This window comes from Lineus longissimus, chromosome 8 (assembly GCF_910592395.1).
Source record: "Lineus longissimus chromosome 8, tnLinLong1.2, whole genome shotgun sequence".
NCBI lineage: Eukaryota > Metazoa > Nemertea > Pilidiophora > Heteronemertea > Lineidae > Lineus > Lineus longissimus.
The window spans coordinates 4,761,760-4,777,182 of NC_088315.1; the positions used below are offsets into that span (position 1 = coordinate 4,761,760).

At 39.4% G+C, this 15,423-nt stretch overlaps 1 protein-coding gene across 13 annotated transcripts in view; it reads left to right on the forward strand.

Moving 5' to 3' along the window:
- Positions 1 to 15,423, forward strand: part of LOC135492918 (uncharacterized) — an 80,661-nt gene that overhangs the window by 51,039 nt on the left and 14,199 nt on the right. For 7 of the 13 annotated variants that reach the window (XM_064779659.1, XM_064779647.1, XM_064779658.1 and 4 more), the window contains 5 exons: positions 6,555 to 6,713; positions 8,277 to 8,343; positions 8,852 to 8,902; positions 9,461 to 9,481; positions 10,366 to 10,596. In XM_064779659.1, coding sequence (XP_064635729.1) covers positions 6,555 to 6,713; positions 8,277 to 8,343; positions 8,852 to 8,902; positions 9,461 to 9,481; positions 10,366 to 10,596 — 529 coding nt within the window. The remainder of the gene's footprint in view (positions 1 to 6,554; positions 6,714 to 8,276; positions 8,344 to 8,851; positions 8,903 to 9,460; positions 9,482 to 10,365; positions 10,597 to 15,423) is intronic. The other 6 variants (XM_064779649.1, XM_064779650.1, XM_064779651.1 and 3 more) reach the window with 6 other exon arrangements.

Genomic DNA, 15,423 nt, shown 5'->3' on the forward strand with positions numbered 1-15,423 from the left:
TGTTTGAGTTGTTGCAACTGCTGTTCAGATAAATGTGCGGTTGTTGTCTGGTAAGTTAAGGTGAGACCGCGAGGCTATTGATGATGCATGTATCAGGCTGCAGAACGTGGATGACGTCAGTGACGGAAAAATAATATGCCTGCAGGCAACATCGCACAAGTAGTTGAGAATGTTACCTTTGTGGTTTGATTGTACAACTCCCCTGAAATCCTGCTGAGGGTCGCTGGTGGGTAATTTTGAGGCACGTGACAATTACTATCGCCAATTTAAAAGAAATGCTGGAATGCTTCATGACCTTTGCCTTGCTGCAGTTTGTTCGTTAGTACTGAACGATTGCTATTGTTTGGCATTGTCTCTGTTGTTTTCTTCAGTTCGTGGTCCAACATCACAGGGATCACCTGTGTAACCTTGGAGAGCAGAATTGCTGTAATTGCACAGAATCACCACCTGCTGCTCTCATCATCTTGAAGATTGTTCACCAAAGTTGTTCATGGGGTATCGAGAATATTGCAATCGCCTCAAGAAATACGCCTGAAAATCCTACAAAAACCAGCTGGACAAGAAATGAATACCATGAATATTGTAAAGGGTTCTCAGTATCATTGCTTATAGAGCCAGGTCAGAGATTCACAGTGTAATGTCTTGGGTTCTTCAATATGCCCAGTTAGCCATCTGTGTTCGTTTTCTTACAGGTGGTTAACTCTTTAAGATATGTTAAAAAGCAGACGAAAATAAGAAATCACAAAAAAACTTGTGCTCTAGGCAACCACTTGCTAACTTCTGTTTGCACTTCATGTTAAGCCATAATGTTCCCTCTGTGGTCTTATCAGTCAGCGCCCAAGGGTTAAGCAACTTTAAGTCTTAAATTGGAATCTGGATCTGCTCAATTTTGAAGTTGCTTCTACCTGCGGTATAAGTCTTGATGTATTGTGCTATCCAGTAGCCTCCCTGCCGAGGTCAGCGCTTGGCTGAAAACACCTGCTAGCCTAGCCGAACTCCTCATAACAAACATGCTAAAGACATTTTGGAATACTCCTTGGATACGTCAACATGATGATTCGTATATGGTTCAATCTCGTAAGTTTACTCTTATGTTTTCATTTAGGTCTCCACATGCCAACCCCATGATGTTTTAGCACACCCATTTTTAAACAGGAATGGCATACCTATTTTAAAATTATAGGGCAAGATTTAGGGAAGGACTACATGGGAAACTACCAAAATAAACACCGAACTTTTAACTTTGTTATTTATTATTTGTGTGCTTCATGATTCCAAAGAATCTTTAGTCCATAAAGCGCCTCACAAATCATGAGAGATTATTGTCACTGCGACAAAAATTGCTTGTTTTCAACTGCTTGTCTGTAAGGCGAGCCAAATATTATCTGACTGTATGTGGGTCTAGCAATAATTTTGAGGGCTATTTATTGCCCTCATGGAAACCTCGGTCACATGTCTATGTTCCTTTAGGTATACTTCAATGCAAAGAAATTTGAAACGTCTCACTAAAAATATGTCCTTAAGTTGTTAGAGCTAATTAAATTTTCGGTAAATTGTCTTAACCGTAGATGAAAACTTGCATGCAATTGGTCGGATGAGACTAGGTGAATAACATCGTCGGGTCTCAGGTGCCAGCCAACTCCTAAAGGATCAGCTCCACATCTTAAAATCGAAAATGGATTTTCTTTTAACAGGTTCAGTAATTGTGAAGACTTGCCTCTTTCATGCATCATTAAGTGTAACGCCATACTCTTGAGTCTCGTTGACGAAATGAGCTAATTTTCTCAACAGTTTGGAACTGCGACTTGACAGATGAGCTTGTGTTCAATATGATCCTTAGAGCTACAGTCATTTACCATTGAATTAATGCAGGTTTGTTTTATTTGATATGGATTGTTTAACTCCTTACACTTTGGATGATGGCAGATGATGAGGAAGAGCACATGCCCTCCCCTGGATCCCGACCTCTTTTATTAGGACATCCTCTCTAATGGGGACAGCGGCTTTGGTCCCAAATAGGTCGTTTCTATACTGTTCTACCTCTGCAATCAGGACACCTCCCTATTAGAGTGTCCATAATACAGGGGTTCTACTGTAGTTTTGGTACAGATTCCAGCATGTCTAATTGGCCTAACGGGCATGATTCATGTGGGTGTGATGCTAAGGTGAGGAAAGCTCATCAGAATGATTATAACACCATTTGATCATACCCAGACTAATGATATCTGAATTGGGAATTTCTCTCGGTTATTGCAGCTAAGTTGGTGGGGAGAGATGATGGAAAACCAGGAATGAAGCCATGAACTCGCGGTTGAACTGAAGTGCAATGTGACCCATGAAATGAAGTGGACTCATCGAAATAGCGAAGTCTATTTTCGTTTCGTTTCATTTCATTCTGGGTTTTCTTTAGTAATTGATGTTAGTATACTAGTACTCTGTGATTTGATAGTGCAGCAATCAAGATCCCTATTACATCATGATATGGAGGTAGAAACCCTTTTTAAAATGCAATATGCATTGCCTGAGGTAAGAGAAGATTCCTCTCAGCTTAACTGGTAGACAAGAGAATGGAAGAAAAGTTGCTGTGTTGAGCTGACCGTTCCTCAAATCTGAACCCGCCCCTAAATACCGCATCCAAGCAAACAAAAACCTGCTAAACGTCACAAGGCTTCTTTTAGCATCTGTTTGTTTGCCAATATATCATAGAATCCTGTCAATAACACACCAAGGCAAGTGAAATAGGCAGGAATTGCTTCATAACCATGGTTTCTAGAAAAACATGTCTCAGGAGCTTAAAAAGGTGATTCCATGAGTTGTTTACCGGACCTTTCTAAACAAGTTTACACTCAAACACTCTTGCCCCTAAATGCCCTTGAAATTATCATTCGCGTGTTGGTCTTTGAACGGTGCTAAATTGTATCACACCAATCTGTCGGAGCTCATTTATCAGTATCAAGTACCAGGGCTACAATTGCGAGGACGCGGTGTCTGATATACCATCCGAGGCAGCTTATCACTCACACCATTGATGAATCAATTTGAAGGAAAAGGTTCCAGCGATCACCAATTGCGGCACCTGCAATGAACGTTCAGGATTGGCCCGGATCAGAGATGATTCAAACCTCTGCCTAAACCTTGTCAACATCCACCAATCATAAATTCCCTTACAGGCTGACTTTTTCTGCTTCCCATATTCATTCGTGGCCCGTTCCCATTCAAGGGTTAAGCGACACGGGAAAACTCCCCGATGCTCTCAAATTGGTGTATTTCTGGCGGTCGAGCAGACACACCATTATACCACGGCATTGATCCGGTGTAGTCTTGTACTTGGCGATGCCAGTGTGTTATGTATTCGAGGGATGCTGTGTCGTTCAATTCCTGGATTTCGGTTTCGATCTCGGGCAGTATTGGTGAAGGAATTTGTGGGGGTCGGTAGGATAACCAAGAGTTTGGAGTTGTTCATAATATGACCGTATGTCCAAACCTTTGTTGTGTGGATTCATGCTCATTACTGTGATCCTCAGTTTCGATTATTCACACTGCTATCACTAAAGGAATTTGTGGATGTCAGTTAGATTATCACGAGGTTTTGATTGAGGCAGTGGACGTGAATTGGGTAACTGCAATACTCTTGTTTTGTGTTCATGGATGGTTTCGCTTTGGACATTTGATCACACTCTACTTCATGTGAAGGAATTTGTGCCTGTCGGTAGGATTTTAAAGTTAGAATGCAATGCATCATACATCAAAATAACAGAGTATCAAAGAGGTGTTGGTGATGTTGATGGGTCCTTGTGCTGTCATTGGTTTTGGTGAAGTGAGGAAGCTGTGTTCGTTTTCTTTCATACTGGCCAACCGTCATTTCCAGCGGCCAACTGTCAAGAAACCAGTTCAGAAAACTTTTGTAAATCATATTCTTATTGTGTCCATTCATCAACACCACCTCATCTGGATGCATTTCTGTCTTCTATTGGATTCCAAACGTGATTGAATATGAAGTCTCATGTTTTTATAGCAGTTCCAACTTCTTCGATCTGTTCAGATTCATGTGAATCGTCTACACATGCCATTCGTTGATAAGGTTGATTGATTAACTTCCTCAGTTGATCAATATAGCCTTAATTGGTCCATTCACTCCTTTAGAGTTCTACAGAATAGCATGGTGGTATTCACGATTTCCAGGATTTTGAAAATCTGAAAATCGTTGTTTTCGCTGTAACAAATTTAAGCTGCGTTTGTATTCGTTTAGCTATTAGAAAGATTCTTCCAAGAAATCGGTTCTTATCATCTGCAAGTGCAGACGACCGGCAAGAATTTCTACCTCTTGTGTCAGTCAATTTGCCAGTTCTGAGTCCTTGGGGTTTGTATGGCTTTGGTTTACATTAACTTTCATGTCCACCATTCACTGAGTTTCCAGTTCTGCTGTTCCCTCTCTCCCGCTTTCCTCTTTCAATTTAGGATTTCGAGAACCGGTGTTGATGCTTTTCAAGTCCGATACTCAGCGCTCGTTTAGTTTCTGGTGTTAGTAGATTTTGGGTTAGCTTCTGGTCGAGCCATAAGAGAAAACATTTAGCCATCCCCAGCTTAGCTTTCAATATTTAAGAAGTAGCATCTGTTTCTTGTGTTATGATGGATAATTTCATTGATCCGGTTTCCTCCAACTCATCGTTTTGAGAAGAATCAATACTGGCTTCTTGGTGAATAGAAGTTAACATTGTGCTAAACACACTTTTGGGAGTGCTGTGTCATATTTAGGGTCTGCAGAATAGCATCAACATGTCTGTAAATTTGCGTAGAATTTCCTACGGTTGATGTTGTCCTTCTAAGAAAAGGTTAAGGTGGTCATTTGATTATCATCAAGCGGGAAGCAACACGGATGTGCTTTGTAAGGCGATCGCTGGATTTCCAATAAAATATCAAGTTTATCCTAATCATCGACTCTACTTGCTATAAATTACTTTGTTTGTCTAATTTAGGGCGGCGTTCGACTATGATTACTTGGAAGAACGAGCTGGACATTTGCCAAATTACCAGTTGAAACTCGTTGTTGTCTTCAGTGTCAGACCCAAGGTTGATACCTAATTCATTGCTTATCAAAATGAGCTCAGGATTATGAAAATCACCAAATATCCATATGGCCTGCATAAGCAGATAAAGACTGACAACAGAACACATCTTTCAGTACTTGAATAGGCTAGATGAACAGCCTTGTTTTGATAGAAGAAGATAGCTTTTTGGAGTCAGAGCCACATCAGGCTCAGCTGATCTTTGCATTTCTCGATGACTGATAAGAAACGGAACCCATGGCAGTCCTGATGGATAGTAGTACATTTGCAGCCATGGGGGAAGGCTCAGGTGGCTGTGTTGTGCTTAAACTCATCCCTAAGTTTGGATACTTTGGCAACAATATTTCTCATGGATTCTCATGGAAGGTGCAGAGGAATATTATAACTATCAGGGTAAGTTGTTGAGCAGCTTGCACTGTTGGGGAGAAAACTTGCATGGCTTTGGCTCCATGGCCATGCAAAACAATTTTGGAAAGTCCTTTTGCGGTAAATTTTTTGAGACACCCCACATAGAAACATTCTGTTCTTTTATTGGTCATAATACATATAACCTCCACAGTTTGCCATCCTGCTTTCACAAGCAGATGTCGGTTGGCTCTTTCCAATCAATACGAGAGTGCAAATCCCATTTGATGTCAACCAGAATTATGACCTTCGTTCAATGGTTTGGAATGAGTTTCCTTTGCAAGATTAACTAAGAATGGCTCTGAGTTGGTATGAGAGCATTGAGTCTGAAATGAGGTTGTTCCCGTCACCTAAGAGGAGTTTGGGGTATGATGGATACGGGGATGAATTTGATATGATCAACTAGTCTGCATTGGTTGTCTGGGGGTTGGGAGAACCACTCTTTACACCATTTTCCTTCCCAAGTCTACAAGAAACGTACACTTTTGGTGAAGTCAGATTGCTCAATTTGCTGAAGAGATGATAATTCATTATGATAAATGTACATTCTGATGGTAAACGTGTGCACACATTTCACTCCACTTTATAGATCATCACCTGTAAGATATTAATAATTAAAAGAAGAATAAGACAATGGTGCTGACATGTTATCTCCTTCAGGTAATCTATAGCAAAGAGTTTGACTTGAGAACATTAGTGCTCTTAGCTCATGCACCCAGTTTCTGGAGAAGTTAGCTGTGAGGTAATCTGTGTACCATCTGGTATCAGCTATATCAAGTTCTAATCTTTGCTGAAGATGTTTTTTAGTATAGTGCTTGAAGCATCTCTGAGATCTTTCTCTTATTCGTTGGCATCCATCTGGAGCATAGGTCTATCACAGTCTTTCTCCATCTTCTAAGGTCTCCGATTGATTTTATTCATATACCAGCTTCCAGTCAATAACATATTTGAACTTTTCGGAAAAAACTTCAATGAAGGGTGTAGAAAAATGAAATTGGCCATCCCTCATGTAATGCTCCAGCATCATTAGGCTAGTTAACCCATCATGCATTTTATTATGAAGTAAACATTTTGTTTTTGCAGATTGAGCTTTTGTCCCCGAAACAGAATGGCACCGTTGACCCAGACCGAGAAGGCCAGCGGGCCCAGAAGGCAACCATCAAAGGCATGTGGAGGAAGGCTTTTAGAAGTCTGAAGCAGAGCAAGTCTGATAAACCTGATTCAAAGTATTCCAAAATTGGTGTAAGTTATCATTTTGATTGATAGATGTATCCGTTTGGTGTCGATCTGTTGACTGACTGACCAACCGAACCGACCAACGATTTTTTGATTGATCATTTCTCTGATGTCAGTCTCTTAGCGGAGCCATAGTGGCCTGTGGCTGGTGGCTCAGGTACTAGCTATAGCGGTCAAGAGGTCGCTGGTTCAACCCCACTGTCGGTGTTAGACTTGAGGCAGGTATATTTGTTCAGGTTGTGGCAATGATTGAGCCGCTCATCTGAGTTAAGAATACAACGAGATTGGATGATAATCATTGGTAGATGATGGTTAACTCGGTATTGATACAAATTACGTCGTCCTTGTGGGAAGAGGAAGAACTATGAGTCTACGATGAGAGTTATTGAGTGCATTACTCATAAATATTATTAACATCAAGAAGTGGTAGCCCGTCTGTAACCCCATTTATTTTCATAAACAGTTTAATGTAGTGTACATAGCCTTCTTTTGAACCTTAATAAATGTTGTACCCGTAAGGTGCAAATGATAGAAAGTGGTTTCTGTTTAATAGAAGGATACAGTATGTAACTACTTGCCCTTAGGAATCCTCATGATGTTTCACTTGAAATAATAATTGAATCATTGTATGTTTAAGCATTATGCAAAACCTTGTGTGGGGGGTTATCCGGGTTTAAAGCAGATTCATTTAACTTGAGCAGATATAGCTGTACAAACGTGCAAGACCTGTTACTCTTTCTTGGTCAAGTTTGAGCGAGTCTGCTTGCCTATTTGATTATATCAAAAGAATATAACGCAAGAATATCCAACTTCACCCATTAATTGATGTACATTTCATGCATTAATATGTGCTCTGTTTTTGCTCTTGTTGGGTTGGAATCTGCTAAGTTATAGATCTAGTTCCATCTCCAGAATTACGTTAAAAGTTACTGCTGGCCTGATGCAGATTGATACTCATATTGATATATACCTGTGGAATATTAATATTCATCAATACATTACTTGATACCATTGGACGTGGAGTTCCGCCCAGGAACAAGAAATCATCGAGATTACTTGGCAACTTTGTGATAACTTGTCTTTATGATATATGAGAACCAATTTTTCATCACAGGATCTTACGATTTGGAACTACAAGGGCAGCTTTGATTTGTGAGACCAAAAATACTCTTCGAAAATTAATGATCTTTTCGTCTTTTTAATATGGATGGGTATTGATACTGGGCTTATAGACTTGGTCAAATTCTTGAGAAGGATTCAGTCAGATTTGTCGTGATTCTGTGTGGATACTGATTGATTTCGGATTACCAAGATGAGAAAAAGAACTTCCTCAACTTCTTCTCAAAAGGTGATTAATAGAAGTATAATTTTCGAAACATAAGCCTTCCGCAAATGAATGACTTCTGTTTCTGTGACTTGCAACATGGCCATAGTGTTCTTCTTCTTCTTCAGTGTTTGTTATTTGAGCCTTTGTTTTGTGAAGCCTTTCAGATCATCAACATCAGTTCATCAAGTTAGTTTTGTTTGGTGGTAGAGGGGTGATTTACGATGTTTCATTTGCTGTTACAGAGTCAAAGAAGAAGTTTTCTGAAACGCAAAGATTCCAAAGAGGCTCAGGATGAGGCGGCAGCAGATGGTAGGTGTCTAGATATGCTCACTTTTGAGATTCTTGATACAGTTCTGTCCATGAGAAACCTACCAAGCTTCATTCAGCATTTTCACAGCACTACACTGAGTTCTGCAATGGCATCTGGTCTAGTGTACCCAGTAGTGAGTACAAGTAGTTAGTAGGGCAAAGGATCTTCATACTTGTGAGATATTTGTGGGGTGTTCCCTGGATGTTGCATGTAATGAGTGTGGTTACGTATGGACAGAACAGTAGACAAAAATATTGGACAAATCTAGTGGTAGTAGGTTTGAGTGATGGTTTAAAGTTACATTAAAAAGCAACAATATGCTTATGATTTATGTGATGGGATCAACATTTTATCGAATGAGTTTCAACCCACTACCACCCACCACCTTAGAATCTTCATTTGATAATTTAATAAATTGTTGATGATTGTTTTTGACTTTCTAGTGTTCATCATGATTTAACTTTTGGTTTCGTAGAAAACTGAGAATATTTATTTTTTGTGAAATAGCTTTCAGTGGAGTTGCGGCCTCAACCCGGCCGTCGAGGTGTAGCGTTCAAGGTAGATTATTTTCTTTAACTGCGCCTCAAACCAAGTTCAAATGTGCAAAAACCTGTTCACTCTTGGTTTGAGGTGTGGCATAGATATTGTATCTTCGAGACAAGTCCCAAATGTTATAAGTCGTCTCCGTTTGTGAAAGCTTTTCAAATTTTACTGTCAAATGGCCAACACAATGTTCTGATATCACACACAACACAACCTATACAAAGTGGGATATGTCAGTTATGACCAGTAGTGTAATTGGGATTTGTCTATATCTTGACAGTGCTTCTTAATAGTATTTTCCTTGTTTGTAGTATCATATTCTTCTGTGTGCTTTTCACAACTTTATAAGCTCCTTCGTTTGTCGTATCAAGCTCTCTTGTGTGACTTTCACAATCCATCAAGGACTGAACACTACAACTCACATGATGTTAAAAGAAAGACGCTCATTGCCGAATATCATATTTTCATGCCAGGATAAGTGTAACCCTCCCTCTCCAACAACCTTCCTAGAAGCAGCAGCTAGATTCTTCCTTTAGTATGGTTCATTCCTTGATGGGTTGATTTACATTTCAGTCCTTTTCATTGGGGAACCAGGCTAGTCTTTTCAATTTATTTGTATTGCTGTATTTTCCTGTACTTCTGTTGTTAGCCTAAAAACTTTCCAGTAAGTCAAAGTGCAGCAGCAAACCACTGACTTTGAAATGATTCTTACAAACCTCAACATTGGGTGATATGAATAAAGACTAGCAAATGCTTTTACTTCAATTTTGTACAGAAAGGCCAAGTGTAAATGTTCGTGGAGTTGTAGATAAAAGCATTTACTACTCTTTATTCATATCACCCATTATTCCCAACCAATGAGTGATGGGGTATTCCATCAGTGAACATAGCGCTCTTTGACAGTCTGTCGATGATGATTTCTTCATATCTTGAGGGAGATTTGCATGCAGTCAACTCTGTTTTCAGCAAACACTATACATCTCTGAGAGTGAACAGTCCTCCACTCTGTACTTTCCATATACGATCTTCCTCTAAAGGGTATTCAACACCCTCTATATAGAATATCTTAATATCATCTCCCTATAAAGTGCATTCAACCTCTATACATGTACTTTCCTCGACTATTTGTTCCTTATTAACATGATTAACCCACCACCACACGGGCCAACCGTGAAAGCACCCGATTCATTGCCAGGTTCTGTTTGTGTACACTTTTGGATTCACATTGTAGCACAGTCTACACAAAAACCATGTAACTAACACTGTAGTGATGGATAGTACTAACTCATGCCACACCCTGAATTAGAACTTGAATTAGAAATAAACAACATCAGTGAGAAAAACACCAGCCCTCCCTATTCAGGGCGATATCAGGAGGCCTAGGATGTCCATTGTACCTTTGAGCCTCAATCTTTTGGGGCCTCGGGACTTTTATAGGCATGCTGTCGTCCTAATGACCTTACTTCTATCATCTTCAGTTTCAGAAGAAATCGACCCGGTCTACAGCCTGTTAAAATGTGCAGCGGACCTGCCCAAGAGCAGGCACCAGTCGTGTCAGGGGCCTGTCACGTTGTGCCATACTGGCAACAGCCCTAAGACTCATCGGTCCGCCTCACAGGGTGGGCAAACAAACTTAGCTGCATCTGCAACGTCGGATAGTTTAAACGTAAAAAGTACCGGGAGTTCGAGAAGTTCTAGTCCCTCATCTGGTAAGTTTTTTTAAATCTTACGTTTTCTCTCTTAGAATTGTTCTCTTTTTTTCCTTATTTGTGTTGATTTCTTAGTTGAGAGCAGCTTGCAAAGGATGCATAGGGTTACTGTCGCAGACTATCAGTGTGATGATAGAGTGTTGAATTGGTATTTGATGAAACATCACATCGTGAATCGAATGTAGCCGACTCTTTTGAAATGACTCGTTCATTCTTCATGATACACATGGAAAGTGAACTGTGGCATGTTACATGTAAAAACGTGATCACTATATAATCACGACCTTAGACTCGAAAGTCGGTTGCAATCCATTTCGGCCATATTGGTTGCCTGTCAAGGGCGTCGAGCTTGGTACGATTGCATAACTAAGAGCAAAGCTAGGAGCAAAATTTGTTGAAGCCACATCGCGTTATTGTTACAGAAAAGTTCCTTGGCATTGTGTACTCATTTGTAAGTGCATCAAATCTGATATAAATCATTTCTAATGGTTTGTGACATTTGCCCTCAAAACAGGTAAATATAATTTTTACATCTTCTTTCTTACATTTCCTTGAATACTTCAGTTGTTCATTTGTCATAGGCTTGAGAGTTTTGACAACAGGAATCTTCCATTGATATAGAAATATCCACCATCTTCAGTTCTGGGTGGAAAATCTTTAAGTTTAAATCTATTTTTTAAAATGGACAAATTTATGCCGGGTGTCTGGTGCCAAATGTAAGCTATCTGGGTATTCAACAAGTTCAATGGAAGATGTCTAATTGCATGCTGCATGTTGTTGATAAAATTCTATAAAATCACTTTTTTCCCAGAAATATTTTGGAAAAGCCTCAAATGCAGATCATTTTGGGTGCATTATGAATGGCTTGTGAATACCCATCATGAATGTAGTTGTCAATTACCCTGAGAAAAAAGTGATTTTGGAGTTTGTTATTTAGTTGTTTGGATCTAACCAGTTACTGTAAACTGCTAAATTCGCAAAGATTTTATTTCTTCAAAAATCTTTAAAAGATGCAAAAATTTAGCAGTAAACAGTACAAGGCCCTTGCTTTGACCAGCCCTAACCAGTGCATCTTCTTTCATATATATCAACAAGGGGGCCATCTACGTTGTGGCAATATTCGGAAAAAGTTTATTCACGTGTGATCAATCTCTTGTTGTATGTATGTGACTAAAACCAGCCAGGTTGACAAATTTTTGGACTATACTGGTCCCTTTTATGACTGCACTCACTTCATACAAAGGGAAGGACAAAATATCCTAAGGATCATACCATAGATTACACACAGAGAGGCTTTCCAGTCAAGACAACAGTTGAATTTTCTGAGGGAATATCGAAACTGCACAATCATCATATCATCATCCATGCTCAGATCAAATGCGGGGAAGTTAAAAGGAAAATGGTTATATCAACAGTTTGTTTGAGGATATGTCTTGATCGCTTATGGCTTTTTAACTCCTTGTCCCAAAGCAGTTTCACGCATGTGACAGTTAACTCATTAGTTAAGGCATGAAGTCAAAGGATGAGAAATGAGAAGAACCTATCACCCACTGAATGACTCCTCTTGTGTAGCCTAATACTTCCAATCTATTTAGTTAAAGTTATACATTTCTTATTATACTGAAGAACTGTGATCAGTTTGTCCTGTTCTTTGTGATAAAAGTTGATGCTTATAGTTTGATATGGTTAAAGAGCATCTAAAGTCTTATAGTATTATATACCTATTGTGAGTGGGTGCATATGGGAGAACGAGATTTTAGAGTTGATGCTGAGCAGGCGGCGTAGCCTGATATCGGTTCTTAGTCTCTTCACAAGTTGTACAAAGCTGATGTGCTGACACACAGTGCTCTAGAGTCCACACAGTCCCTTTAACAACTCTTGCCTGTAAAAAGGATGTGGATTGGATTTATTTGGGTTCGATGTCTTTTGTGTTGGCTCTCTGGGTGTTGACATCTCAACAAGAATCCGGACAGAATTTGAACAGTGAGCAATAACACTTTAGGAACATAATTCTTCAACCTTGGGTAGTAATGAGTGAGCTATATTCAGCATCTATCCCCTTGTTTACATGGCTAGAAATGACTCGATTCTATTGTGCGTGGGTTGAAATCCGCAAGGTGTTGTGTTTTGGCCAGCTGCCACTGATGATCTCGGTGAGGGAATACCGTCTGCTGTTGGCATTGTTTGTATAAAGTCCAGGTGATCTTCGGAAGTGGTTTTGCTTTGAAAAGTGTTATTGATCTCAACTTCCCTGCTTTGTTGCCTGGCTATTACGAGTTGTCTCCCTTTAAGGAAGATCTCATCATCCTGTCTGTGGTGAACAATCCAGGTGGTCTACAATAGTGCTTTCACGATATGAAACATTGGTTGCTCTCATGTACTAATGGCTGATATGAATAAAGTCTAGCAAATGCTTTTACTTCAATTTTGTACAGAAAGGCCAAGTGTAAATGTACATGGAGTTTTAGATAAAAGCATTTGCTAGTCTTTATTCATATCACCCATTGTTTCCTTTCCTGTTCTTGATAGTTACAGCTCTCATGTCTGTCGAATTATGGACAATCCAGATAACTAAGTGAAAGGTTGAATGACCAAATATCACTACTTTTACAAGTTTGAATTTCTAGGCCTACTTTCAAAGAAGAGAAAATGACATTGTCCTGTCCAAATGTATGTTTATCATTGTTTGTTATTATATCATACTGGTATCCTGAAGGCAATCCAATTCAATGAAAATTTGTAAGGGGCGTTTAAGAGACATTTGGCACCCAAGGCGTTAAATGGTTTAAATTGTACAATTTACACCCATTACTCTCAATATGATAATGGCTTGGGATACCAGTATCTATATATAGAATGTTATGTATGAAAAATTTGTTATCATGACGCGCGCGGGCCTCCACAAAGATCAAATGATGAATGACCAAAAGTCATTCGTCATTCACACAAAGCTAAGTCATATTTTATCCTGCAGTGTTCATGAAAGGTCGAATTACTGGTATTTGATTGGATAGTTATGGAGTTCTCAAGGTAATTTAAATTTTCAATGACCTTGACCTCTGACCTTTGACCCTCACCATTTTGCAGGTTCGATGCTTACCCCTGTTCTACTCCCGCTCAAGCTTTCAGTTGCAGAAATTTGCGAGAGAAGCTATTGCAAAACTAAAAAGAAATTAAAATCACCATTTTGACCCTGCAGAACTCACAATGGTACTGTCATTACTAGTTATCAGTTTAAACTTGAAAAACTATTTGTAGAAAATATCCCGTTCTAAACGACGTATCAGTATTGAGAGCGATACAACAGAAGTTTGTGTTCAGTGAAGTGCAATTTAGGAAAGCTGTTTTCTTACCATATCATTGCCAGTCACAGTAAAACCACCAGTCTGGAAGCCGTTCCCCGGGATCAGCTGTGGGCTACCACGCGACCACCTCCCGTAGTATATAACAGAATTTACCAAAGATTTTTGGGTGCCAACGAGCAAGTACAACAATAAATGTACTGATTCTGGTACGAATTGAACATTCAAAGAGTATTGTTTACCATCCTCAGTCCTTCTTACTTATTGTCATTCCTGCCGGAAAAAAAAGGTTTCCAATCGTTTGTTAAGAATCTTGGACGTCTCTGTTTGAAACCCTAACATCCCCCTCTTTCTAACTGGTACTAAATTTCCCTATATGTTACAAATTCCTGCACAACTCCAGGGTCACCTGCTCAAGTTCAAGGTCACCTGCTTAAGTACAAGGTCATCTGCTCAAGTTCAAGGTCACCTGCTTAAGTACAAGGTCACCTGCTTAAGTACAAGGTCACCTGCTTAAGTACAAGGTCATCCGCTCACGTTCAAGGCCACCTGCTTAAGTTCAAGGGTGCCTACTTAAGTTAATGGTCACTTTCATAGCTGAAGGTCATTTCCCTGCAAGGTCACCTGCTTAAGATCAGGGCTGCTCCAGTGTGACATGCTCAAGTTCAAGGTGCTTTATCCACTGTTTATGTTTAGGCTCACTAATAGTATGTCAGTTGAGGTTTCGTATGTTTAAGCATGGAGTTTCCCTTGACTAAATTTGCTAGAAATAATGACACAATTAAAAACTTTTTGCATTGGTGCATTAGCTTGTTGTATGTACGGAAACCTGACTAAAATCTGACTGTATGCTTTGTAAAAATACATGTATCTTCAATTCTAGACTTCCAAGTTTTGGAAAATTTGACGATGTTAACAGGTTGTTGGAATGGCTATTTTGGCCACGGAGGTAATTGCAAGTGCCAGACAAATCATGTAGCGGTATATCTTTGTAGAATCTCGTCAAAGAGAATGCTAATGATGTTCCTCATACTTTTTCATTTCCATACCTTGATAATGAATGGTTCGTATTGGATACCAACCTATGTATAGTTCTGTTCTTCTTCCTTGGGTAGTTGCACCTGTAACATATCATGTAGAAAGAATAAGATTACCATCTGCTGCCTAACTATTGTATACTTGTAAGCTAGTGAATGCTAGAACAAGTCTAGCGGAGAGCGATCTCTGCCTTTCCACTTTGTACAGTCCTGGTCATAAATAAGTTATATGATTTTGACATGCTATCCAACAACATCCACCAGATCAGACTATTCCACATCAACCTTGAAACTACAAGATAGCTTGATTAGAATTTGTAATATTTTTGAAAGTTTTATTGATAAATTTAATTAGTGGCTCATTTTTTTGCAAATTAGCTTGCACTTATAGGTGAATTGTATATAGAGTTAGTTTTGCATGTTGGATACCGTCCGCAGATAAGTTGGTTACAATTCCATTGTTAACTTTAGAATTAGAATTTTGTAAA